Consider the following 27594-nt stretch of genomic DNA (forward strand, 5'->3'; position numbering starts at 1 on the left):
CCAGGAGTATCTCTGTGGTGTTGATCCAAACAGGCCCAGGAGAGCCAACCCACTGTCCCCCAAGCCTCTCTGCTGGGACAGGCAGAATGTCCTCCCTCTGCAAGCTCCAGGGCTGGGAGGGTTTTCACCCATCCCTGCTCATCTCAGCAGCATCTGCTGCAGTGAGGTCCTGCTATTTCCTTTAAAAAATGACAGAGAAAAGAAAAATGTCGCCATATACTGTACTAGGCTTATGGACAAAGCCTCATTCCATCTGACAGAGGACCTGGGTTTTATTTCTAAATGTATTATTGTTAGTTTTATGGCCACAATTTAAGGGCTCTTTCTCTGTTGCAAACTTAAGAAAAATTGCTGGAGGGTCACTAAGGAAATGAAGAAACCTGATCAGGTTTCTCCTACTTTTTGGACTAATTAGCCCTTATCCTCTGTGCTTTATGGAATTATAATTGTAGTAAAAAAAAAAAAAAAGTCAGTGGAACAGCAGGGGAGAAGTCTATCCTGACTCACTGATTTATTTTAAAAAGATCCCAGCCTGACACGTTCTATTCAGATGAAGTGCTCTGTCTCTTAGTAACCACCACTCAACCTTCACAGGAATTTGACAGCAGTGGCTGGTGGGGTACAGTCTCTGTTCTGCACTAATACTCAGTAGCTGTTGAAGAATTCCAGTGCTAAAGAGCTAAGCCTGTGTTTAACTCCTCAGCTGGGAATCCCAGAATGTTCATATCCTCCATGGTTTTCCTTTTATATCCTCAGCCAAGGTTAATGTTGCCCGTGGTTGATTTTTTTTTTCTTTCTCATTCTTGGGTCTACCTATACCAGTGGTTCTCAACTGTATAATTCTGAAGACATTTTGGTTGTCACAACTGGGGGTGGGGTGCTATTGGCATCCAGTGGATGGAGGTCAGGGATGCTACTAAACAACCTCAGCACACTGGACAGCCCCCGACAACAAAGGATTTATGTAGTGCAGAGTGCCAATAGTGCCATGGAGGAACTCTCACCATCGAGGAGCTCCCAAGACCACAAATAATTGACTTGCTCACATTTTAGTCTGAAGTAGGCACTGAGCTGTGAACCAGCCCTGTCACACCATAGTTCATTTATTTTGGTTCTCTAGACCTGGCATCTTTTTGCCCTATAATAGTGAAGAATTTAGTGGATGAGTTTTTATACTTCTCTTGGTGGATTCAGATGTCTGCCTGAAGTTCATAGAGTCGTGCCCCCAGCTCATGGTCAGGCCCTGAATGGGTAGATACTCCCTAAGGATTTATATGTCGATTGTACATTTAAAAACCCAAATTACTCATTTTTTAGCTCTGGGCAGATAAATGGTTCCTATAATTCCAGAGTTCTGATGGGTCATGTAACACCTTCATCCACTACTGGGTAGATGTTTCCTGCTTGAAGTAAATGGCAAAGTTTATGCACGGGGCCCACGTGTAATACTTTGGTTGGGGAGAGATGGGAGTAGGAAAGAAGGAAACTAGTCACTATTTTGAAACCTTGTCCTTTCAAATGGATCACTTCTTTGTCTAGTCCTGGTTGTAAGGTCATGCACATCTTAGGCACTCAATGACTCAAGTTACATCAGCTGTTAATAACAAGTATATGTGTAGCCCTTCGTTAGCTAATTATCAGGACTGTCTGAAGTCCTGGTATTTTCCAATCTGCTTGGAGGTTAGAGTAGCATTTGGAAGTATCTGAATAATACATATATGTCACTGGGTCTTTCGATTTTCAAGAAGATTACAGACTTTTTCGAAGGTGCCCCAAAGCACACTCAGACATACCATACGGTTTCACACCTCCCTCCTTTTGCACACGTTGCTCCTTTTACCTGAATTGCCCCCAACCACCCACAACCTGGTCCTCCTGGAAAACTCATTTTTATCTTGCAAAACCTTACATCAGCCTTTATACTCTGTGATTATATTCCAGATCCCTCCTCTCACACACGTATTTACACAGCCTGCCCCAATCCACTCCAAAGTTAAAAAATTTCCTTCTCTGTACATCCACGTCTGATGCCTTTTGCACATTCTGTTATCGCATGGGTCACACTGTATTATAATGATCTGTCTGCAGCTATAGCTCCATGCTGGCCTCTAAGTTCCTGGAAGGCGGGCACTGTGCTGTTCCTCTTGGTGTTCCCAGTGCTTTGCACCTTATGAGTACTTGTTAGAATTTAAAAACAGAATTTCTATTATTTATTGTGCCAGGCTCCATTTTTGTCTTATTTTTTAATTTGTGAAAAGTTATTAATTAACTGGGTTTTCTCTACTTATGGGACTGAAATAGGGGTTGTGGTAGTTAAGGGAGGTTTTGCTTATCAATGTTAGATTAGTTTTTTACAAGAATGTGTTAATTTACTTGCATAATCAAAATTAAAATTATATGTGTATATATATATATAAAACAAATATATATAACAAAAAAAGTTTTTCTATGCCAAGGAGTACAGATGTGTCATGTTGGAGTGAGCTGTTTAATGATGACTGCGGTGTAGTTAGGGTTTGTATTAGGTAAGATGACACTAGCCACTGTAACAAACCGAATCTCAGTGACTTAGTGTAATAAAGGTTTCTCTTGAGCTCTCTTAAAAGCCCAGTGCAGGTCTTCCTGGTCGGGCAGCTCTCCTCCAGGTAGTGACTCAGGGACCGTGGCACGTTACCTGCTGTGGCTCCGCTCTCCTCAGTATGTGGCATTTAAGCTTGCCATGCTTCAAGCTGTGCCTGGGAAAAAGTGCAGAGGATCACAGGCGGGAGATTTTAATGATCCATGCCTGGAGATGACCTCCATTACTAGTGCTCACTTTCCATCGGCTAGAACGCCATCACTTGGCTGCCATCTGGCCACTCGTAACTCAGGGGAGGCTGGGAAATGTAGATGATCTGTAGGCCCAGAAAGAAGAGAAATAAGTGTGGTGTTAATAAGCTTGCCATCTCTAATAGCAAGCAAAGAAATGACTCTTTCTATACCAAAGAGCAAATGGAATCTCTTAGAAGAACTTTAAGGAACTCAGAGAATGAATGGTAGACTGGAGAAATGGTCAGGAACTGGGGGAGTGCTGTCTGGAGCCCAGGGACCAAAAAGGACTGATTATCCGGCCTGTGTGCCATGGATTTTCAGCCTTCCAGTCACTCTGCTTAAGATCCAAATTCCTGATTAGGGTAGGGCGGGGGTGTAGATGGGCCCCAACCAGCTTAGCCTGCATAGCTGCCCATCTCTGAGCTACTAGAATATGGCAGGGCTGACAGTCCAAAGGATGACCATCTCATTCAGTGTGAAATCCAAACCCATCCTCTGGCCTATCAGCCCAGGTGCACTGGCTCCCAGCTGCCCTTCTCACCTCATCTCCTGGCTCCCTCTCCCTCTCTCTGCTCCAGTACACTCCCGTCTTTGCTGTTTGTGTTGGCCAAGCGGTCTCATCTCAGCAACTTGAATACTGTTGTTTCCTCTGTTGCTCTTTCTCCTAATATTTGCATGCTCAATCCCTCACTGCCCCCAAATCTGCACGAATGTCTCTTTGATTGAGAGGTCTTCCTTGATCACTCTGTATAATGTAGCCCCCCAACTCATACCCATCACCTTCTATCTCATTTACCCTGTTTTATTTTCTTCATAGCACTTAGCACCACCTAACATTTGTTCATTTGCTTTGTTTTTTCTCTGTCTTCCCCTCTACTAGAATTTAAGCAACGTCAGAACGGGGACTTTGTTTTGTTTTCATACTGAAAACCAGACCCTGGGTGAGTGTCAGAGAAAGCACTGGAATTCAGATTTTCTTCCATCTGTTCACAGAGGGTAGCAGAATCAGCCTTAGAGCTGACATGGCCCTAGGCTAACATAACCTGAGGCCTTTAAGAATACCAACTTTTATCTTTTTTGCATAATCTGACTCAAATCGTCAACGCTTATTCTTTCCAGCTCATGGACACTTTTGCCATGGATATATTATTTATCGTTGATCACAGGTAATGCACTTTTAAAGTTAGTCCATGTTGCTTAGAAAGCATCATGTCAACCACTGCAGTTCTGGATTCTAAAGCTCATGCAGATAAGGATGTGCATGTGCGCTTGTGAAGGAGACCCATGTGTGATCAGGGCATTGCTGAGTTCTGACTGGCACGTTTCTCTTGGTCTGATTGGTCCACATATCAGTTTAAGGTGGACACTCACAAGCACGTAGGTTATCTATCATACCTGTTCTTGCTGTCAAGTGACATCCTTTAGGCTTTACCAACTAGGATACATGTGGTCATTTACTTATATTGGGCTTTGGCAAGTAGAATTACTACATAACACTCTCTTTTCCCTACCTAAGTTCTGAAACAATTGATAGATAAATCAAAGGAATGGGGGCCGGCCCCGTGGCTTAGCGGTTAAGTGCACGCACTCCGCTGCTGGCGGCCCGGGTTCAGATCCCGGGCGCGCACCGAGCACTGCTTCTCCGGCCATGCTGAGGCCACATCCCACATACAGCAACTAGAAGGATGTGCAGCTATGACATACAACTATCTACTGGGGCTTTGGGGGGAAAAATAAATAAGTAAATAAAAATTATTAAAAAAAAAATCAAAGGAATGGCAGATAGAGATCAAAATGTCAACTTTATTACTGATAAAGCTGATGATATCAGAGAATGTGGCTTAGGTATAGGACAACAATGTGCTTTTTTTGTGTGTGTGTGAGGAAGATGAGCCCTGAGCTAACATCCATGCTAATCCTCCTCGTTTTTTGCTGAGGAAGACTGGCCCTGAGCTAACATCCGTGCTGATCTTCCTCCACTTTATGTGGGACGCCGCCACAGCATGGCCTGACAAGCGGTGCCTCGGTGTGCGCCCGGGATCCGAACCCAGGCCGCCAGCAGCGGAGTGTGTGCACTTAACCACTACACCACAGGGCCAGCCCAACAATGTGCTTTCTAATACCAAATGTCAGAAATAGACAGAGTTATATACCCAGTCACGGGCTCTCTGAAGAACTACAGGCCTCTCTACATGAGGACCTGTTCCGTATACTTAGCACAAGGAACAGAGTAAAATGGGGAAGAGTAATAGAGGGAAGCTAGGCCTGGAAGGAGTGTTACACTAATAAATGTCCTTCCACATGGAAAGAAACACCTGGAATGAGAAATTGGTGTCCTAACTAATAATTTTAAATAAATTGCTATCATGTATTTTAAGAGATTTTACAGATAAAACACTCCTTTAAAAAGCTAAAAAGATGTGAATCTTTATATTGCATAATTTATTCATACACTCTTATATAGGTGAAGCAGGAAAATATTCACACACAATTGAGTGTTCTCAGGCTAGGCAGGGAGAATGTTGATTGTGTCTAGTGATGATTTTGTACAGGTCAGAGTTTAGGCAAGCGCCTAATTTGCTTTACTGTGGAGCTGCCTCAGTAGCAACATCCAAATACATCCTAGATTTCAGAAGAATAAAATAAGGGAAAATTATATTTCTACCACAAATCTATAGCTCAGTTCAAATGGGCTAATTTGAAGTGAACTGTAAAGATCTTTTAGAAAGTTTTCACCAAATGGTTATCTTGCTATAAAAAATCATGCCCAACATAGTGCCTACTACATAATTGGAGCTCAATAAATACTTGTTGAATGAATGAATGAATCTTGACTTTGGGCTTCAATTTGAAATCAGCTGAAAGTTAATGATGATCGAAGAAGTCTTCTAGTTTCAAAATTCATCTGAAACAGAAATTCCATGGGTGTAAATGCTAATGAATGGAAACTAGAAATGTACAGAAAGAGTAATATAAGTTCTTTTAACTACTTTCCACTAAACTTAATTGGCTAGAGTAACCAAAGCTCCCACTTTCTCTGTAAAACAGACTGATGCCCAAGGCAAGCTGACCACTCCTTGTAGCAGGCTACTGTCAAATAATGCTCATCATTTTGAGTTGCGTTTTTACTAAGGGTCTGTTGTGACTATTTCCAAACCTTTTTATACTACTTGCACTTGTTATTGTTATTACGTGATTTAATTAAATATTACTAAAGCTGATGAAATACGAGTGCAAAAGTAAAACGATTCCTCTGAAAATGAAGGTGAATGTTGGAAAGACTTCATAAGAGAAGAGCCCTTAAAAGAACCACTGAAATGATTTCTGCTCATATGTAGTTTACAGCCTTGTAGAGTAGCTATGATATATGTAAAAATAACTAATGTGGGGTGGTAAATGCCATAAGAAAAGATTACATTAATATTCCAGAAGTTCAGAGGAAGAAAATTACTTTGGCTTCACAGAATCAGTGATGGCTACATGAAGAAGTTGATATAGGAGCTCGTCTCTGAAGAGTGTCAAGTTAGGATGTAAAGAGATGATTCATTCCAAGTGAGGAGAAGGATGTAAGCAAAGGCATGAGAAGTAAGGCCAATGTTTGGCCAGAGCACAGGGTTCACGAAGGGGAAGAATGGAAGGTAAAGCCTGGGTTTCAAATAACAAGAGTGCCCTAACCTCCAGGCTTATAAAATGTCTGGTCGTTGTGAAAATAAGATGCTTATTCTTCTCATCCACAATGAACTTGAGTGGTCTTTCGTATACCTACAAAGTGAGCACTTTATATTAGGACATGATAACGCTGTATAATAATTTTTTCATTCATGGTTTCATGGGTTTTTTTCTTAATTTCCTAATAGCTTATAAGCTCCTTTTAACCTAAGCTATTTTATATTACTTTTGTTCAGCAATGCATATGATTACTTTTCTGTTAAGGATGTGGGTATTCAATTAATTCTTGGTGAAATACTAATTGTAGAATTAGTGATTAAGTTTTTAGGAACTCTTGGTTCTTTTTTTAAGGTCCACATAAAATACAATTTGTATTATAAGATCACAAGCTTGCTTGGCATTTTATGCTTTAAAAACATGTTTTTCAAAGTTTGCAATATAATCAAGATCATATGTGACGTCATTGTTGTGTAACAAGAATTGATATTTAATGTACTTTAACATATTTAGTTGGAAAAAATTCTACCCATTACTTTCTTTTGTTTGATGCACTTCCTGTTAGTGCACTGTGATTGCTTGAGAGTAGAAGAAGGCATCATGCAAATCTAAGTTATTTTCATAATTATGTTCCTATAAGGAACTTTAATTTCACTTCAACTGCTGGTTGGAGGAAGGGACTGCCAGTCCTAGAAAACAAATTTTGAACCCAATAGAAACAAAATAAATACTTACAGATCTTAGCCTTCAGATAAAAATAGTTTGAGGACTTGTTTCACTTCTTCAGAAGTTTTTTTTTTCTTTAAGTAAAAAATGAGAATATCAATTCAAAACAAAGATGATGATTAAATAAGGGAAATTATTGTTTTGGTAGCTCCACTTTGATAGCTAGCCATTTTCCTCTTTAAAATTTTTAATTTGGATATATATGTATTTCCTTTCTTTGGTTTCCTCACTTATAAAATGAGAAACCTTATAAAACCACAAGTCTCTTTCCATTTATGATTAATAATTTAATTTTCAATAAGTTTCTAGTTTCTGTTTTAGTTAAAGTAAAAAGAAGAGAGAGAGAGGGTGTATCTAGGAAGGGTGATCACTGCTTAAACAGGAAACACAGGGATTTTTTGACATGGTCATATTCCAGGATCTTCTCCTTTATTTGGAACATAGAATTTGGAAGTTAGAATTTTTTCAGCACATTTAATGAAATTTATCTCTTGAGAACTGATTTATACTAGTACAACTCACACAAAAATAAATTTAGAAAATATAATGTCAGTTCAACAGTGGGATATAAGAATATTACCAGCAAGCATACCAAAACATCATTTAGGAGTTATCAGATTCTCTCCTCACTATACTAAGGGGCATGGACATACACATTACTATGTCACACAATGCAAATATAAATTAGGGTTTATTGGAAGAAATTTAGAAATGGAGAAGTAGCAGAGCACACAAATCCTTCAAACTCTCATCCCACAAAGAGTCGTACTTATGGAAAGGGAAGGGCTCCTGGAGAGGGATAGTGCTTATGTAATGCTTAGCTTATTTATAGGGAGAGGAGGACATGGGAATAAAAGATATGATTGAGAACTTTGTCAGAGAACTGAAACAATTAAAAGAATGGAAATTCTAGAACTGAAAAATAGAATACCAAAAGATAGCATGTGATGATTTTAGTGGCAGTATACACACAGTTGAAGACAGCATGAGTCTACTGGACAATAGATTGGAAGAAACATCTAAATGAAGCACAGAAGACACAAGGAGAAGTTCTAATTTATGAAAAATTGACATCTCAGAAGAAAGAAGAGTGACAAGGGACAGAAGCAATATTTGAACAGAGTATGACTGAGATTTTTCAAAAATGATGGAAGACATCAATGTACAGATTCAAGAAGCCATACAAACTCCAAGCAGAATAAGATTCCTAAGCACATGATAGTAAAACTTTAGAAAACTAAAGACAACAACAGGATCCTAAAAACAGCTAGGGAGTGGTGGGGAGAAAATCCAGATTATCTTCAGAACAGCAACATCACACTAACAGCTGATTTATCAATGAAACAATGGAAGAGAGAGGACATTGGAATGACATTTTTAAAGTGTTGAGAGCAAACACCTGCCAATCTAGAATTTTATACCCTGAAAAAATATTCTTAAAGAATGGAGGCATAAAAAGAGTTTTTAAGAAAAAAGTAAGGAGGGCCGGCCCTGTGGCTTAGTGGTTAAGTGCGCGTGCTCTGCTACTGGCGGCCCGGGTTCGGATGCCGGGCGCGCACTGACACACCGCTTCTCCGGCCATGCTGAGGCTGCGTGCCACATACAGCAACTAGAGGGATGTGCAACTATGACATACAACCATCTACTGGGGCTTTGGGGGAAAAAAAAATAAAGGAGGAGGATTGGCAATAGATGTTAGCTCAGAGCCAGTCCTCCTCAGCAAAAAAAAAAGAGGAGGATTAGCATGGATGTTAGCTCAGGGCTGATCTTCCTCACAGAAAAAAAAAAAAAAGAAAAAAGTAAGGAGAATTTGTCATGAGCAGTTTTACACTAAAGGAAATACTAAAGGGGATTCTTCAGGGAGGAGGAAAGTGATTCCAGATGGAATGTTGGAGATGCAAGAAGGAGTGAAACACAATAAAAAGATTCAGTACTTAGGTAAATCTAAATGAATGTTGACAGTTAAAACAATAATAAAATTATGTCAATGGGATTTAAAAATGTTTATAGAATTAAAATATATGGTTACCATGGCATGTAACATGGAATTAAAGTGATTTACGGTTCTTGTGTTGTCTTGGAAAAGATAAAAATACCAATTTATGTCAGACATTAATGAGTCAAGCATGCATGTTGTAATCTCTAGGGTAATCACTAAAATAATAGTAAAATATCACTGTCAAGCTCTAGAGGGGGAAAATGGAATAATAATAAAAATTCAAAATAGAGAAAGAAAGGAGAGAAAACGGAACATAGAATAGGTAGTACAAATAGAAAGCAAATAATAAGACAGAATGTTTAACCCCAAATATATGATAATTATATTGTTATATGTATATTATGTTTAAATGGACTAGGTCCTCCATTTAAATTGTCAGAGTTGATTTTAAAAATGTTTGTGCTGCTTAAAAGAGACACATCTAAAATATAAGGATACAGAAAGGCTAAAAGTAAAAATGCAAAAAGATATACCAAGCAAACATTAACTAAAACCAAGCTGGTATAGCTTTATTAATACCAAAGCAAAGCTTTATTAGTATCAAAGTTTACTTAGGCAAAAATTATTTACAGATAAAAGGGACATTTAATTATGACTAAAAGTTAAATTTTCCAGAAAGATATAACTATTCTAAATTTACTTGTACCTAGTAATGTAGCTTCCAAATATATAAATCAAATATTAATAGAACTACAAAGAGAGACAAGTTCCTAATTATAATATGAAATTTTAACAGATCTTTCTCAGTAGCTGATAGAACAAGCAGAAAAAAAATGTTACTAAAGATAGAGAAGATTTGAGTAATACAACTAAGAAATCTGACTTACTTGACATATATAGAATGCCACTGAAAAACTGCAGGACACATGTTCTTTTCAAGAACACATAAATATTAAAAAAAGAAAAATTGGCCATAAAGCCATAAAGCAAGTCTCAACAAATCTCAAAGGATAACTGATAAAATAAGTTCTCTGGTCACAATGCAATTAAACTAGAAAGCACTAACAAAAAGATAACTAGGAAATCCCCAGGCATTTTGAAATTAAGAAATACATTTTTAAATATTCTCTGGGTCAAATGTGAAATCACAATGGAAATACAAAAATATTTTGAGATTAATAATAATGAGGGGCTGGCCCCGTGGCTTGGCGGTTAAGTGCGCGCGCTCCGCTGCTGGCGGCCCGGGTTCGGATCCTGGGCATGCACCGACGCACCGCTTCTCTGGCTATGCTGGGGCCGCGTCCCCACGTGCAGCAGCTGGAAGCATGTGCAGCTATGACATACAACTATCCACTGGGGCTTTAAGGGGAAAAAAAAAATAAATAAAATCTTTAAAAAAATAATAATAATAATGAAAATACTATATAACAACTTTTGTGTGATACATCTAAATCTTTGCTTAATAAGAAATGTATAGCCTTAAATTCATAAATTAGGAAAGGAGAAAGGTAGAAATTAATGATGTAAAAATTTATCTCAAGAAGGTGGAAAAATAATTGCAAATTAAACTCCAAGAAAGTCGAAGTAAGGAAATTATAAGTGCAGACATTAATGAGATAGGAAACATCAATAAAGCCAAACTTTATTTGAAAAGACTAGCAAATGATAACCTCTGAAAATACTTATAAAGAATGAAAAGGAGAAGACACAAATAATCAATATCAGGAATGTAAAAATGGATAAAATTTTAGGTCTTACAAAAATTTAAAAGATCCTGAAAAGATATTATGAACAAATTTATTCCAATTATTTTTTTAAAACTTAGGTTAAGTAGGTCAATTCTTAGAAAAAGACAACATAGCAAAACTGACACAAAAAGATATAGAAGTTCCAAGTAGTCACATAACTATAAAATAAATTAAATTGCTAATTAAAAACCTGACCACAAAGAAGACTCCAGGTCCAGATGACTTCACCAAGAGAGTCCGTCAAACATTCAGGGGAGAAATAGTACAATCTTCCACAAACTCTTCCAGAAAATAGTGAGGGAGAGAACACTTCCCAATTTGCTCTTTGAGGCAGCACAATCTTGATATGAAAACCTGACAAGCACATTTTAGGAAAGGAGCTTACAAGCCAGTTATTCATGAATACAGGAGCAAAATTCCTAAACAAAATCCAGCATTATATTAAAAGTATAGTATGTCAGAACCACATTGAAGTCATTTCTGGACTTCAAAGTTGCTTTGACATCTGGAAACCAATCGTTGTAATTGACCACATTAACAGAATAAAGGATGTGATCATCTTCACAGTTGTGTAATAATTGTTTAATAAAATTTAACATTCATTCATTATAAAAACAAACTCTCTTAGCAAATAGAAATAGAAGGAAACTTCCTTAATCAGATAAAGATTATCCTCAAAAGGAAAGAAGAGTCTTTGGCACTCAGCTCTGGTATCAGTCTGTTCTTTCCTTGATCTAACTCAGAACCTTTGAACCTGCTGAACCTTCCCCTTGCCCAGCTCTGAAAGGGGGGAGAAGTGAACTACGTGGGTCATTAAGATGTGTCTCTCCCCGCTCCCGTAGATATATCTACATGGAAAGCAAAGTAATAATCAGAAGGTTGCTGTGTGAGAATCAGAGGAGAATGAATGAGATGATGTTCATAGCCAGTATCCATTAACTATGGATTAACTATGTTAACTATGTTAATCCATTAACTATGAAAAGCTGATGTATATGTCTTTGCATAGATGAGAACACTTGTGTTCCTGAGTAAGAAACACATTTCTGACCTCCCTGGGGACCATGTCTCTTCTATGGAGAGAAATTGTTTCTTTAGACTGAGAGTAATGTGAATACTTGGGCTATGGCTTTATACATGCTAATATAGTCACTCTCTGATTCCTTTTGGCTCTGTAATTTTTCTGTTCCTTTGCTTCTCTCCAATAATCCAGACATCCCAAAATACTTTGGGTTTCTCAGTGAGCCAGACTGATTTATTCGTATATACGTTTTGCATATCCTGTGACATTTTCCTGGAATGACCTCCCCATCCTCACACCACCACCACTCCTCATCCATTTGGCAAACTCCTATTTCTTACTTAAAATCCAACTCAAGGATCTTTCCTCTGTGAATTTTTCCCTTCTTTATGTTCTCACTGTACCTTGCCCACCTTCTGTAATGGTACTTATCACACTGTATTAAAATGTGTAGTTCTGTCTGCCTATTAGATTTTGAATTTCTTGAGAGAAGATTCTGTGTCTTTATATTTGTATTCCTAGTATTTCAACTCAGTAGAAGTTTACTAAATGAAGAAATAGATGAGTGAAGGAATAAGCAAACAATTGGGTGAACCCGCCTCAGCAGGGCTCTGTCTTCTTATAATCACCATTTGGGTATTCTGCTAAGCGCTCGTGAACTCATTCTAGCCAGTAATGAAAACTTCTTTGGTTGAGTACATTGAATTTACAATCAATAATTAACTCTAAATTGAATTTCTAATTGCTTTTGTAATACTACTACAATCATGGGCATTCAAAATGCTGACTTCCCAGATGCAACCTTAATTTTTAATTTCATCCTGCTTCTTTTAAGTTAAACAGAAGGGAGAAGTGGTAGAAGAAATTGAAAATTCTGAGAAATAACTTTAATTAGGTACGTAAAAGAGCCTGAAAAAACATTTTAAAATAAGATTCAGTCCAGAACCAACATAGGGTATTAATTCCTAATTAAGTTCAGTAGTTTAATACCAAAGCAAGTAAGTCAGAGCAGAGTTGCCAGGGAAATGGAGAAACTAGTCTTCCCTCTGTTTTCCTGGCCTTTCCACTCATGGCATTATAGAAAGTGATATTATTTATAGCCCTCTGGGGTGAATAGATGAGGCTGCTTGCTACTGAAGACCAATGGCCCAAGGGTCGTGGCTGCCCCAGGCTCCACCTGGCTGTGGTGAAAGCTGAGGAGATCAGATCTCAGCAGTCCATAAGCCCTCTGCAGCAGACTGCTGGGGAAACTCAAGTTTAGGAAAGAGGAGTAGAATGTACCTGCAAGGATTTATGGTCTTGGCGCTCAGCCTAACCCAGCAAACTAGGAAGAGTTCAGAGTAAGCAAGAAAGGCATGTACTATTTTAAAGTTTCATAGCTAGGTTTGGATAGGTTCCCAACTCTGGCTGCATATTGGAATCACCTGGAAGCTTTTAAAATATAAAAACATAGCAAAGCTTCAGAATCTACCCTAATACACATAAATGAGGCTCTGTGGGGAGGGGTGTGGGGTGGCATCAGTATTTTTAAAAGCTCCCTACAGGTGATTCTAAAATGTGTCCAGAATTAAGAACCACTGATATAAGCAGAGACTGATGATAAAAAATTATTAGTAAGGGACCTAAACTCTATGTATGTTTTGAAAAAGTGCCTTAATTTAATACTTAGGCTTAGTGGTTTTGTAGTATAGATAGCTTTTTGTTTTTGTTCTTATTGTTGTAGAAAAGATATAAGCCAGTCAGTTATTTGTATTTATGCCAAATTGTAGCCATATTTTCAGAAGGACATAGCCTTTGGAGTTTTAATCTTAAACTTAATGTTTATGAAGTGGTGGCAAATAGGACTGCTGAACTGGTCAGGAAGGGCAGCCATGGAGGTTTTAAACTAAGCCTTGAAGAGTAGATAGAATTTAGATTCGGAAAAGGTGGAGTAAGGTGGGGGATATGAATTGTAAATGGAGGAACAGCATGAGCACAGGGGAACAGGAGGTATATGAAAATTCCGAGAAGAGTGCTGCAGAGTCTGAGACAGGGGCCCCGTGGCAACAGAAGGGGCAGCCAAAGCCAGCCGTCTCTGTAGGGGGTATGAGAGCAGCCTGAGGAGACCACCTTTCCAAACACTGCTAGCAGTTGAAAATGACCACGCTCCCTTGATCTCTAGTCCAAGGATTGCTTGGAAGGCCTGGTTACAGACAGTGTTTATTGAGCACTAACTACATGCCAGGCACTTTTCCTAAGCATTTCATGTGTGTTAACTAATTTAACCCTCACAGCAACCCCATGAGGTAGCTTCTGTTGTGATCCCTGGTTTATAGATGAGGAAAGCAGAGTAGTAGAGCAGAGCAGGCTGATGGTTGTGTGATGTCTCTATATTCAGGGACCTGTTTTCCCTCCATGGCCCTGACTCAGAGTTCCCACGACATATTTACTGAAGAGCAGATGATATAGTGAAAATAGCAATGTGCCATGTAGGGGAAGGGTGGAAGTGGGTACTTGAAAATAAGGTCAACTGGGGATCAGAGAGCTAAATAGTCTGAACTTTTTTTCTACAGGTATGAGGAATTTACTGAGATTTTTGAGAAGGGAGAGGCATGCTTTTTAGTAAAGCTGGTCTGGGAAGATGGGCAGGATAGGTTGAGGGTCAGGGAGGGTAGGAGGTAGATGTGGTACCAGCTGACCAGCTAGGAAGCTAATGAAATAATCTAGGGGTGACGTGATAAAAAGCTAGGTCAGGGTGCTGATAGTAGTAACAGAGGGGGCACAGATGCAAGAGCCATGATGAAGGTCCTGGGACTAGAGAGTGAGCCTACTGGCTGGGTGAGCCTGTGGTGGCCAGGGGGGCCATCCTGATAAGGGAAGGTGGTGAATTTAACTTGAACTTTTTTTTTCGCATTTGCAGGATATTGATTTGTTCCAGCCTGGGATGTGTTATTGTATTTGGTATCCTGACTTCAATTTTTAAACTTTATTTTTTATACTTCCCTATTTTGGATATGGATGGCAATATTTATCTGTATATTTTAATTTCTCATTAATTCTATACCTAGTAAAAATATGATATTTACTTATTACATTATGTAATTAATAAAATGCTATTTTATTATTAATATGTGTATAATTAATAATAATAATAATATTATTTACTATAGGTTATCAGACCAGAATGAAGAGGGCAAGATCAAGCAGACGTGTATCATATCTCACCCCTCCTTTTCCATGGTGACAGTCCAACAGGAAGATAGTGGAATAACCTGGGAGACCAATTCAAGCAGGTCTTCCACTCCTTGGGCCTCGGAAGAAAGTCAGACTTCTGGTGTGTGTAGTCTGGAAGGGTCAACTGTGAATTCTCCTCCAGGGAATGTTTCCTTTATTCTGGATGAAGTTAAAAAAGTTCGGAAAAGAACGTCTAAGTCAAAGCATGGCTCACCATCATTGCGTCGGAAAGGCAACAAAAAAAGAAATTCTTTTGAATCCCAAGATGTTCCAGCAAACAAAAAAGATAATTCTTTAATTTCAGAAAGCCAGGTACTAACCAACCAGAAAGAGAAGTCATCTACTGGCATTTATGAGAAAACGAGAAAAAAGAAGACCACCTCCAGTATACCCCCTATTACTGGGGCAATATACAAAGAGCACAAGCCGTTAGTGTTGAGGCCGGTCTACATAGGAACAGTACAATACAAGATTAAGATGTTTAATTCGGTTAAGGAAGAATTAATTCCTCTACAATTTTATGGAACGTTGCCAAAGGGTTATGTAATTAAAGAAATACATTATAGGAAAGGAAAAGATGCATCCATTAGTCTAGAGCCAGATATGGGCAATCGTGATTCTAACATAGTTTCCAAAACAAGCAAATTAGTAGCCCAAAGCATAGAAGATGATAGAGTAAAAGAGCTCGCTGCACCCTGGAGAGGTGTGCTCTCCAAAGGATCGAAGTCCCTGACCTTATTGAGTCAGGAAGATCAAAAGAAAATTCACATTGATTCTCCTTTCAAGGCCGCATCTGCCACTATGCACACAGTTTCCTCGTATGCAAGTAATGACACAGCAGAACAAGAAACACAGCTCAGCCCTCCACAGTCAGTGCCACAGAAGCCAGGCCATGAAGCAACACCCCAAGAAAGGAAGCCTTCCTTTCTTACACTTGATACATCTGCAGCTGCGTTCCTGGAATCAGCAAAGGAAGAATTTGAGCCTGATTCACAACAAACAGTAACTTCAAAGCGTGAGTCTTCAGTCTCACTGCCTTTAGTGGATGAGGTAAAGAAGGAAGACGTTTATTCTGCTGATGATTCCATTTCACTCAAGGCAGAGAAGGATTCTCTGGAAACAGGTTCACCAAGTCTGGCAGCATCTATCCAGGAAGATTTTGGCCCAGAGAGAAAAGAGCTGGACCAGACTTCACCAGAAAGGGCAGAACCAGTTTCTGAGCACCTGACCCCTCCTCATCTCGATCTGACTTCACCAGAAAGGGCAGAACCAGGTTCTGAGCACCTGACCCCTCCTCATCTGGATCTGACTTCACCAGAAAGGGCAGAAACAGGTTCTGAGCACGTGACCCCTCCTCATCTCGATCTGACTGCACCAGAAAGGGAAGAACCAGGTTCTGAACACCTGACCCCTCCTCATCTCGATCTGACTTCACCAGAAAGGGAAGAACCAGGTTCTGAACAACTGACCCCTCCTCATCTCGATCTGACTGCACTAGAAAGGGCAGAACCAGGTTCTGAGCACCTGACCCCTCCTCATCTCGATCTGACTGCACTAGAAAGGGCAGAACCAGTTTCTAAACAACTGACCCCTCCTCATCTCGATCTGACTTCACTAGAAAGGGCAGAACCCGTTTCTGAGCACCTGACCCTTCCTCATCTCGATCTGACTTCACTAGAAAGGGCAGAACCAGGTTCTGAACAACTGACCCCTCCTCATCTCGATCTGACTTCACTAGAAAGGGCAGAACCAGGTTCTGAGCACCTGACCCCTCCTCATCTCGATCTGACTTCACTAGAAAGGGCAGAACCAGGTTCTGAGCACCTGACCCCTCCTCATCTCGATCTGACTTCACTAGAAAGGGCAGAACCCGTTTCTGAGCAACTGACCCCTCCTCATCTCGATGTCAAAGGAGAGAAGGAAGAAAACGTGCCTGAGCCATCCATTTCTCTTTCTGAACCTCTAGTATTAGAGAAACCAGAGAAAGAAGAAATAGAAACCTCTCTACCAATAGCTGCTACCCCTGAACCTGAAGATGCTAATGTAGTGGAAGAAGAGATCATAGACCTTGATTACCCAGAAAGTCCATCAGTTTCTGAGACGCCTGTTTCACCGTGTTTGCCCCCTGAAGTGGAGCAGGAAGAAGACGAGACCATTCTACCATTACTGAGAACATCAACACCTGAACATGTCGCTTTGTCTGAGGAAGAAAGAGAGGAAAATGAATCTGTTTCTACTGATTCTGCTTTTGTATCGGAGTATTCAGTCCCCCAGGATTTGAACCATGAACAAGAGAAGCAAGAAGTTGAGCCAGTCTCTCCATGCCATGTAAAAGCTATGTCTGAACACGCAGTTTTGTCAGAAGAGGAGAACGAGGAATTGGAGCGCTATTCCCCAGTTTTGGCCTCTGCATCTGAACACTCTCTCTCACCGTCCACCACTGAGAAGACTTCTGAATGCCAGTCCCCACTGTTTTCAACAGGTACGTCGGAACACGTGGTCCTGTCTGGTGACGAGGCCTCAAAAACGGGGCATCACACACCAGATTCCACATCTGCTTCTGAATATTCAATTCCATCACAGGCAACAGAAGAGTCACTGGGGAAAACAATTGACCATAAGTCTCCATTAAAATCAGAAGGTGTTTCTGAGCACATGATTCTGTCAGAAGAAGAGAAGGAAGACACTGGGTTGTTTTTCCCAGATGTGGGCTCTGTATCTGAACACTCTTTTCCATCATACACAACTGAGATGACTTCTGAATGCCAGTCACCACTGCTTTCAACTGCTACATCAGAAAACACTGTCCTATCAGAAGAGGACCTAGGAAGTGAGCGTTTGACACCAGATTCAACATTGACTTCCCAATATGCAGTTCCACCAAATGTAACACAGGAATCCCCAAAGAAAATAATTGATGATGTGTCCCCATTAAAATCAGAAGGTGTTTCTGAGCACATGATTCTGTCAGAAGAAGAGAAGGAAGACACTGGATTGTATTCCCCAGGTGTGGCCTCTGTATCTGAGCACTCTTTTCCATCATACACAACTGAGATGACTTCTGAATGCCAGTCACCACTGCTTTCAACTGCTATATTGGAACACACTGTCCTATCAGAAGAAGAAGACCTAGGAAGTGAGCATTTGACACCAGATTCAACGTTGACTTCCCAGTATGCAGTTCCACCAAATGTAACACAGGAATCCCCAAAGAAAATAATTGATGATGTGTCCCCATTAAAATCAGAAGGTGTTTCTGAGCACATGATTCTGTCAGAAGAAGAGAAGGAAGACGTTGGGTTGTATTCCCCAGGTGTGGCCTCTGTATCTGAGCACTCTTTTCCATCATACACAACAGAGATGACTTCTGAATGCCCGTCACCGCTGTTTTCAACTGCTACGTTGGAACACACTGTCCTATCAGAAGAGGACCTAGGAAGTGAGCATTTGACACCAGATTCAACATTGACTTCTCACTATGCAGTTCCACCAAATGTAACACAGGAATCCCCACAGAAAATAATTAATAATGTGTCCCCATTAAAATCAAAAGGTGTTTCTGAGCACATGATTCAGTCAGAAAGAGAGAAGGAAGACACTGGGTTGTATTCCCCAGATGTGGCCTCTGTGTCTGAACACACTCTCCCACCATACACAACTGAGACGACTTCTGAATGCCAGTCACCACTGCTTTCAGCCACCCCATCTGAACATGCAGTTCTATCAGAAGAAGAGACAGTAGAAATGGAGAGGTACACACCCTCGTCCACCTCTGCTTCTGAATTTTCAGTGCCACCATATGTAACACCAGAATTGCAGGAGGAAGAAATTGTCCACAGATCTCCTTTAAATGTAAAAGGTGCTTCCTCACCCATGAATTTCTCAGAAGAAGAGCAAGAAGACATTGGACCTTTTTCTCCAGACTCCGCATTTGCATCAGAATTCTCATTTCCACCTTATGCAACTCAGGAAGCAGAGAAAAGAGAATTTGAGTGTGATTCCCCAATATGTTTAACATCACCATCTGAACGCACTATTTTGTCAGATGAAGACACTGAAGAAGCTGAGCTTTTTTCTCCAGACTCAGCCTCACAAGTTTCAATCCCACCATATAGAATCCCAGAAACAAAGAGAAATGAAATTGAGCCTGATTCACTGTTAGCTGCAATATCTGCTTCAGGATATACTGGCTTTTCAGAAGCAGGTGAGGAAGAAATTGCACCAACAGCTGCTACACCTGTACCTGAGCATCTCAGTTCATCAGAGAAACAACAGGCTGAACCTTCCCCTTTGATGTCTGCACCTGAAGACTTGAGTCTGCCACCTTCAACAAATAAACAAGAGAAAGCAGAAATTAAGCCAGATGCTCAGACAACTTCAACATCTGTATCTGAATATATCATTTTGGCACAGAAGCAGATAACACGAGCATCATTAGAACTTGAGTCTGAAGACTTGATTCCATCATACTTAACCAGCGAATTGGAGAAGGGAGAAATTAAGACTAGTTCATCAGTAGCTGCAACACCTGCCTCTTTACCTGCACAGTCATCCCTGGTAAAGGAAGAAACCAAGCCTGTTTTGCCTGCATCTCAGTATTCAGTTTCACCCGATTCAGTCCATGCCATTAAGAAAGAACAAGAACCCAAAGCGTCACTCACTCCAAAAGCTGCAGATGAACAGATGGCTTGGTTAAAAGTTAAAAGTAAGGAAGAAATTGTGCCTGATTCTCAAGAAGCTACAGCACATGTGTCACAGGATCAAGAAATGGAGCCTCAGCCTCCAAATGTTCCAGGGTCTGGGATGAAATATTCAGTTCTGCCTGCCTTGGTAGATGAGCCAAAGAAGGATGTCAAACCCAATTTAGCTCTGACTGTGACATCTGAACTAGAACAGAGAGTGTTGTCAGAGAATGAGCCTGAAGTAATAAAACCATATTCCCTTCTAGAGGAAACATCTTTATCTGGACCTGAGATTTTATCAGCAGTGAAAATGGAAGTGAAACATGATTCTGAAATAACTGGGACAACTAGAGGACCACACTCAGCTTCTCTAGGAGTGGAAAAGGATGTTGAACATGGACCACCTGCACCAGAATTTTCAGCTTTGTCAGAAGAAATAAAGAAAGAAGTTGAACCCAGTTCTTCAATAATCACAACATCTGTAACTAAGTATGATTCAAGCTTAACCAAATTAGTAAAAGAAGAAATCCTAACGGATGTATCTCTTACCACCCCTATAGAACATCCAGTCTTAACAGAAGTAGGAAGGAGTGAATTAGAAGGTGGTTTGCCACCAGTGGTAACATCTGTAGAAGAGCATTCATTTCTTAAAGAAGAAGAAAAAGCAGCAATTAAAGCTAGTTCTCCCACTGAAACTGCCACACCCAAACGTCCAGCTGGGTCAGAAGCAGAGAAGGAAATTAAATTTGATTCACCTCCAAGCATATCCTCTGTATCAGAGCATTCTATTCTGTCAAAGGCAGAAAGAGAAGAATTTAAACCTGGGTTGCCAATAACCAAAACATTGTCTTCTCAAAATTCAGATCTATCTAAGGAAGAAAGGGTGGAAAACGAACAAGGTCTTTCATTTTCTACCGTCCTTGACTCTGAACGTTTGGTTTTATCACAGAAAAAGAATTCTGTGTCTGCCTCAGAGGTGTTGTCAGGGCCTGAACACGGGCTTTCGCTCAACCTAGGTGGTGAGATAAAGAAAAAAGAAACTGAACTTCCTTCCTCACAAAACATGTCACCTGCACCCAAACATATAGTTCCAAGAAGCAAGAAAGAGGAAATGGCAAGTTATTCTCCCGAGTTGGAAAATTTAGTGTCAGAAGATTTAGCTCCGACATTACCGCCCCTCAGTGATGATAAGAACAAAGAGGCAATGGAGACATCTCCTACACCTCAGGGGGGTTTCCTGTCAGAAAAACAGGATCTTGCTCTGGAAGAGCTCTCTTTGGAACCTGAGAAGAAAGACAAGCCACACCAAGTATCAGAATTACCAAATGCTGGGTCAGAATTCAGTGGTGGTTTAGGTAGGCAAAGAGGATCCATAGATACAAAACAAATAAAATCTCCCATAACTGAAACAGGGGACTCTGTCTTAGAAAGGGGCTTAGCTGAACTTCAGACCAGAGGAGAAGGAAAAGAAGAAAACAGGGAAATTCATGTGTCAACTACAGTGCCTGAAATTTCAGAGGTTTCATCGTGTCTTAGTGAGGAACCTCAGAATCAAGAAATTAAATCTTTCTCTCCTAAGGTAGTCAGCTTAGGGTCAAAAGAAGCATTTACCTCTCTAGTTGAAGGAGACAACCCAGAAGAACTTCAGCCACATACTTTTTCCTTAGAAGGATTATCAGAGGAGTTGAACCATTCAGCTGACTTTAAAAAAGGGGGAAAAGAAAAAATAAGCCCATTACTGCCAACAGGAAATTTGAAAGAACAAGTGATGGGAGATATTGTAACTAAACTAAATGAAGAAACAGACCAACCAAATTCAATTCACGTATCCCAGAATATAACAGAACCATCAAAGATTGCTTCTTCTGACCTCCTTGTGGAACAAGAGAAGCCTGAAAAAGCACTTCATTCAGATCAAGCTGTTAAATTACCTGATATAAACAAGTCTTTTGCAGATAAACAAGATCTGAGTATTAAACAATTTTTGTTTATCAAAGAGAATTTGCCTTTGGAAGAATCAAAATCATTTATGACAACTGAGCCTGCAGATATTAAAGAAACACAAAAGAGAGAGGCCCTTATTTCTCCAAAGGATGAAACCTGGACGCTAGAAAAGCCAGAAAGGGATTTGGCAAGTCATGATGGAGAAAGAGCACTGGGATCTGTGCAGCTGGGTTCCTCTGGCAGCAGTGACCTGATGACAGGGCAGCTCAAGGCTGCTCTGGTGGATAAAGACCAGACGTGTGAAGTCAGAAAGCAGGTTCTGCCACATTCTACTGAAGAATCTCATTTCTCATTACAAGAACCAGTATCTGCTCTCGATACCTCCAGTGGTAATGTAGAGACCTTATCAGCTAAAACTTATTCTTCTGAGGAAATAAAGCTGGCCCCCAAACCAAAATCTTTAGTTCCAGCTGGAAATGTGGAGAGAAACGAAGCAGAGGGGAAGCAGATCCTTTCTTTCATGGGTAGTGAAAGTTTGATATCGGAGAAGGCAAACATAGAATTTTCCAGGCCTTGCAAAGAAGATAGCCAGGAAGAAATCAAACTACCTTCTGAAATAATCCTCCAGAAACCAGTGTCTGGACCACCAATGGAACAGGTCAAATCAGAAACTATTCTCTCACCTGCCAAAGCAGCACATTTTCTGGCTGAAGATGCAGAACCTATGCTGGACAATGAAAAAGAAGTACACAGGAGTATATCTCCTTTACCTGGAGAGAAGCCATTAGAAAAATCAAAAATGGTTCAATCAGAGGTTGTAGATGATGCTAATGAGAGAGGGAAACCAGCATCTGAAGTGAAAATACCCATGCAAATAAAACCCCTCTCCTCAATCCAAGAAAATGAAGAACATCAACTTCCAGAGTCACCTGAGGTGACACAAAAGCTGCCTATGCAGCCAAAGGCAGCTGAGCCAGGCCTTGCTGAGGAAAAGGGAAAGAAAAGAATTTCTTTCACATCTTGGATGTCCAGTTGGTTTTTTGGATCAAGCACTCCAGATAACAAAATTGCTGAAAAAGATTTAGAAACTCAGCCAAGTCCATCTGTAGAAGAATCAGTGGCAGTGACAGAGCCTAAAGCTTCAGCTCCAGCTGACTTGAATGCAACAGAGAAACCAGCCAATCATCTATTACCAGAAGCAAAACTGAAAACTGCTGAGGAATCTAGAGACACTTTAGTTAAATCTGGTGAAGGTCAAGTCGTTAAAGAGAAACCCACATTTTTATCAAATGTGGAAGTTTTACAACAGCCAAAATCTAACTTTGAGGTGTCTAATGAAGATTATGGGAAAAAAGAAATGCTAGGCTATTCAGAGGAAATGGACCTAAACTCAGTAGCTACTTCTGCTGATGGCGAGGGACATCTTGGAATTCAATCTTATTCTCCCATAGATGAGCAGTCCATTATGGAAGAAGCCAAAAGTGCCGTTCCTCTTCATGTTGCTGATAGTAAAAGAGCCCAGAAGCCAGAAATCTCTCCTCCTTCTAAATGGAATATTTCTATATTTAAGGAAGAGCCAAGAAGTGACCAAAAAGAAAAATCACTTTTTTCATTTGATGCAGTAGATAAGGTGCCACAACAGCCCAAACCAGCTTCATCTAGCTTTGCAAGTAAAAATACCACAAAGGAATCAGAGAAGCCAGAGTCAATAATTTTGCCAGTAGAAGAATCTAAAGGCAGTTTACTTGATCTTGGTGAAGACAGACTAAAGAAAGAAATGCCAAAACCTACTTCCTTGAAAATTTCTGAAGAGGAAATAAAATTCAGGTCTGTTAGCCCAACTGAAGAGAAAGATAAGTTGGAAACTAAATCATATTCTTTGGCAGAACAGAAGGTGCTGGCAGAAAAAGAAGAAACCGTGGCCCCATTAAAGCTTAGAGATAATAATGAACTAGAGAAGCCACACATTACACAAGAATCTAGCCGTATTAAATTGGCAGAATCGAAAGCTGCTGCTGTGCTGCAGCAAGTCCATCAAAATGAAGACCACAAAGAAAGATACAAAATTATTGAGGAGGAGAAAGGAGAAGAAAAAGAAAAGCAGTCACATATATTTTCTGAAGGAAAAAAGCAGCAGGAAATTCAGCCTTACTCTGCGAATGTAGCCGGGTCTATGCCTGAAGACTCAGATATCTCTTTAAGTCATTCTTTGGGTGAAACTCAACCATTTTCATTAATTAAAACTACATCAATTACTGAAAAATCAGAAACCAGGATCTCAGAGGCTCACCCAGAAATCAGGGAAACAAAGGCAGTAGGCAGCCCACCACATCCATTGGAAGAAAGTAAAGTTTTGGTGGAGAAAACCAAGACTTTCCTTCCAGTGGATCTTCCATATCATGATGAAAGAGATGACCATTCTTTACCTAAGGAAGCAAATCTGATGTTGGAAAAGTCAAGCAGGGGTATGGTGAGTCACATTGAAGAAAAGGGACGAGTCACAGTGTCAGAGCCATTAAAAGGTGGTTCAATAGACATCACAAAAGAAAGTGTGAAACAAGGATCTCCATCTAAAGAATCCGAAAGGATTTTAGATCGTCCTTTTGATGAAGCAAAGAGCTTAGACACACCGCCATATTTGTTGTCATCCGTGAAACCACAAACACTTGTTTCAGGAGCTTCTCCAGAAATTAGTACAGTGAAGAAACAGGAAATGCCATGGTCAGAATTGACTCCAGATGGGCCTACAGTCCATACTATTCAAACATCTAAAGATCAAACATCTGAAATGTCTAAACAATCTGTTCTTATTTCAAAGCACCACTTGGAAGCTGTGGAAGATGCTCATGTAAATGAACCATGTTCTTCAGCAAGCAGCAACTATGCTCAATTTATAACAAATGCATCAGCAATAAATGCTGATAAAATGGTTTCTACTAGAGAAATAGTCAAGGAGGCTGAAGATACCTATGTAAAAGATGAAGAATTTACAGTGACCAGTAAGCCAGCTGGACTTTCAGAAGATCAAAAGAGTGCCTTCAGTATCATTTCTGAAGGCTGTGAGATACTGAATATTCATGCTCCTGCATTTATTTCTTCAGTTGATCAGGAAGAAAGTGAACAAATGCAAGATAAGTTAGAATATTTGGAAGAGAAGGCCTCATTTAAAACTATACCCCTTCATGATGATAGTGAGGCCGTTGCTTACCATGAAACATTAAAGGGTAAGTTAGAAGATTCTGATAAAAAAGTTACATCACTGGAAGAAAGTAAACAAAAGGTAACTCATAACACAGAAGAGGAGATATCCACAGATTCGGAAACTGATGATTTAGCCTTTAATCAGCGCACAATTCCCAGTGAAGAGGATTATTTTGAAAAATATACTTTGATTGATTATAACATCTCCCCAGACCCAGAAAAACAGGAAGCTCCATGCAAATTAAATGTTGAAGCAGAACTCTCAAAGGAAGTTACAGAAGAAATTGTCTCTTTCCCAGAAAGTTCAGAAGAAAGTACCGGAGAACATGGATATGACTTGGTGAAGTTAGATGAAAGTTTTTATGGAATGGAAAAGGACTACAGCAAATTATCTCACCCAGAGACCCAAAAGTCTTTGGATATCCAAAAATCAGCTGACAGAGATGCTCCAAAGAACATAAATAGAGATGTGGACTCCAAGTCACCTGGGATGCCTTTGTTTGATGCAGAGGAAGGAGTTTTGTCACGAACCCAGATATTTCCTACCACCGCTAAAGCCGTTAATCCCGAACTTCTGGAAGAGCCACCTGCATTTGCGTTTTTATACAAGGATCTGTATGAAGAAGCAGTTGGAGAGAAAAAGAAGGAAGGGGAGACAGCTTCTGAAGGTGACAGCGTGAATTCTGAGGCATCGTTTCCAAGCAGAAATTCTGACACTGATGATGGAACAGGAATATATTTTGAGAAGTACATACTCAAAGATGACATTCTCCATGACACATCTGTAACTCAAAAGGACCAAGGCCAAGATCTGGAAGAAAAACCAGTTGCTGAGGATGAGTCACACCATCCAATAGCTGCAGAAGGGGAAATTTGGGGGAGGCCTGGAACTATTTTGAGGGAGAAGAGTCTGGAAGAGGAACAGAAAGCTGCTTGCAGGGAAGCGGAATCAGTGGGCCACGTGGAGACCCTTGACAACGTAGCTGTGCAGGAGAAAGCTCCCATCACTGAGGAAGTCAGAGTGGTTACCCAGAAGATAAGCTATGCAGTTCCATTTGAAGACACCCATCATGTTCTGGAGAGAGTAGATGAAACAAGCAGTCAGAGTAATGAAGCAGCAGATGCAAGTCCGGAGGTCAATCTGAATGTCCCAGTACAAGTGTCCTTCCCAGAGGAAGAATTTACATCTGGTGCAACTTGCGTTCAAGAAACACAGCAAGAAGAACCTAAAATAGTGGTCCCGCCTGAGCCAAGTGAAGACAGGCTTCGCAACAGCCCTGTTCAGGATGAGTATGAATTTGCTGAATCCCTGAATTATGAAGTGGTTACTCAAGACACTTTATCAGAAGAACTATATTCAGAATCCACACCTGAAGATGTGGTCTCTCAAGGAAAGGAATCCTTTGAACACGTCAGTGAAAATGAATTTGTGAGTGAGGTGGAACAAACTATGTCTGCTGAACAGGAAGAGTTGGGCAGAGAGAGGACAGAACAAGACCAATTGTCATCAGAGTCAGTAACTGAGAAGGAACAAAAGGAACCGAAAAAGTCCCAGATTGACACATATTGCTATACTTGCAAAAGTCCAATTTCTGCTGTTGACAAGATACTTGGCACCCACAAGGACCATGAGGTTTCATCACTTGATACGGCTATAAGTGCTGTAAAGGTAAATAGATCATAAAGCATATAAGTATGTAATAATACATATACATTTAACTTGTTTTCACGTTTTCTCAATTTTAAAAATGACCAATATTTGATACATTCATCTTTAGGCGTAATAGTTAGTCTGAAAGAAAGCTAAGAATATTTCCCTAGGCATTTAGTTAAGATCAGTTTGACAACCATTTATTGGGTATACACTATGTGCCAGGTATTTCTCTAGGTTCTGGGGATACCAGGATACGTAGCACAGGGTCACTGCCTTTGAGGGGTCTTATCTTATGGCAGTAGCCTGTAATATTATCCAAAAAAGCCAAATAATTTTAAATTAAAAAATATACTTTTGAGCATAAAACATAATTTACTTTCTATTATCTACAATATCATTCTTTAAAAATAGACATTTATATTACATTGAGCAATTTAATTGCAAGTTTTATAAAATACTCAAGACAGTAAGACATTTTAAGTTTTAGGTTTCTCCATATTTCCCCTTTATTTATAAAATTGATGTTAGAAATGGAAAACCTCTACATTCTTTCTGGCTGTGTCTATAGACCCCCAATGTTAAAAAGTTAGTCACAACATATATCCTTACGTATGTGATTATAAATAGTCCACGTCCCCAGAGATGCTATTGAAAATCAAGCATTTAGTCTTTGCGATTTCCAACTTCCTCTAGATACCTTTCTACCTGGAATCCCCACTCTTGTCTCTTCAATCCGTCCTCCATACAGTAGCCAGAATGATCTAAAAATGCAAGTAATAACAAGAATTGAGCACTTACTATATGCCAGGCTCTCTGTTAAGTTCTTTATATATAAGATAGCTTTTAATCCTCCCAACAACCCTGCCATTGTCATCAATTTGCAGATATTGAAATGGGCTCAGATGGTTTAAGTGATTTGCCCAAGGTCATGGAGGATAGAACTAGGGTTGGTATCCAGGTCTGTCTGAGCTCATGCTCTTAACTGTATA

The 27594-nt window shown here is 40.0% G+C and overlaps 1 protein-coding gene across 1 annotated transcript in view; it reads left to right on the forward strand.

The window, feature by feature from the left end:
* The window catches only part of CMYA5 (cardiomyopathy associated 5), an 87918-nt gene that overhangs the window by 19142 nt on the left and 41182 nt on the right, over positions 1 to 27594 (forward strand). The window contains exon 2 of the mRNA XM_058568853.1: positions 15061 to 26620. Coding sequence (XP_058424836.1) covers positions 15061 to 26620 — 11560 coding nt within the window. The remainder of the gene's footprint in view (positions 1 to 15060; positions 26621 to 27594) is intronic.

Source organism: Diceros bicornis, chromosome 1 (genome assembly GCF_020826845.1).
Source record: "Diceros bicornis minor isolate mBicDic1 chromosome 1, mDicBic1.mat.cur, whole genome shotgun sequence".
In the NCBI taxonomy this organism is placed as follows: Eukaryota; Metazoa; Chordata; class Mammalia; order Perissodactyla; family Rhinocerotidae; genus Diceros; species Diceros bicornis.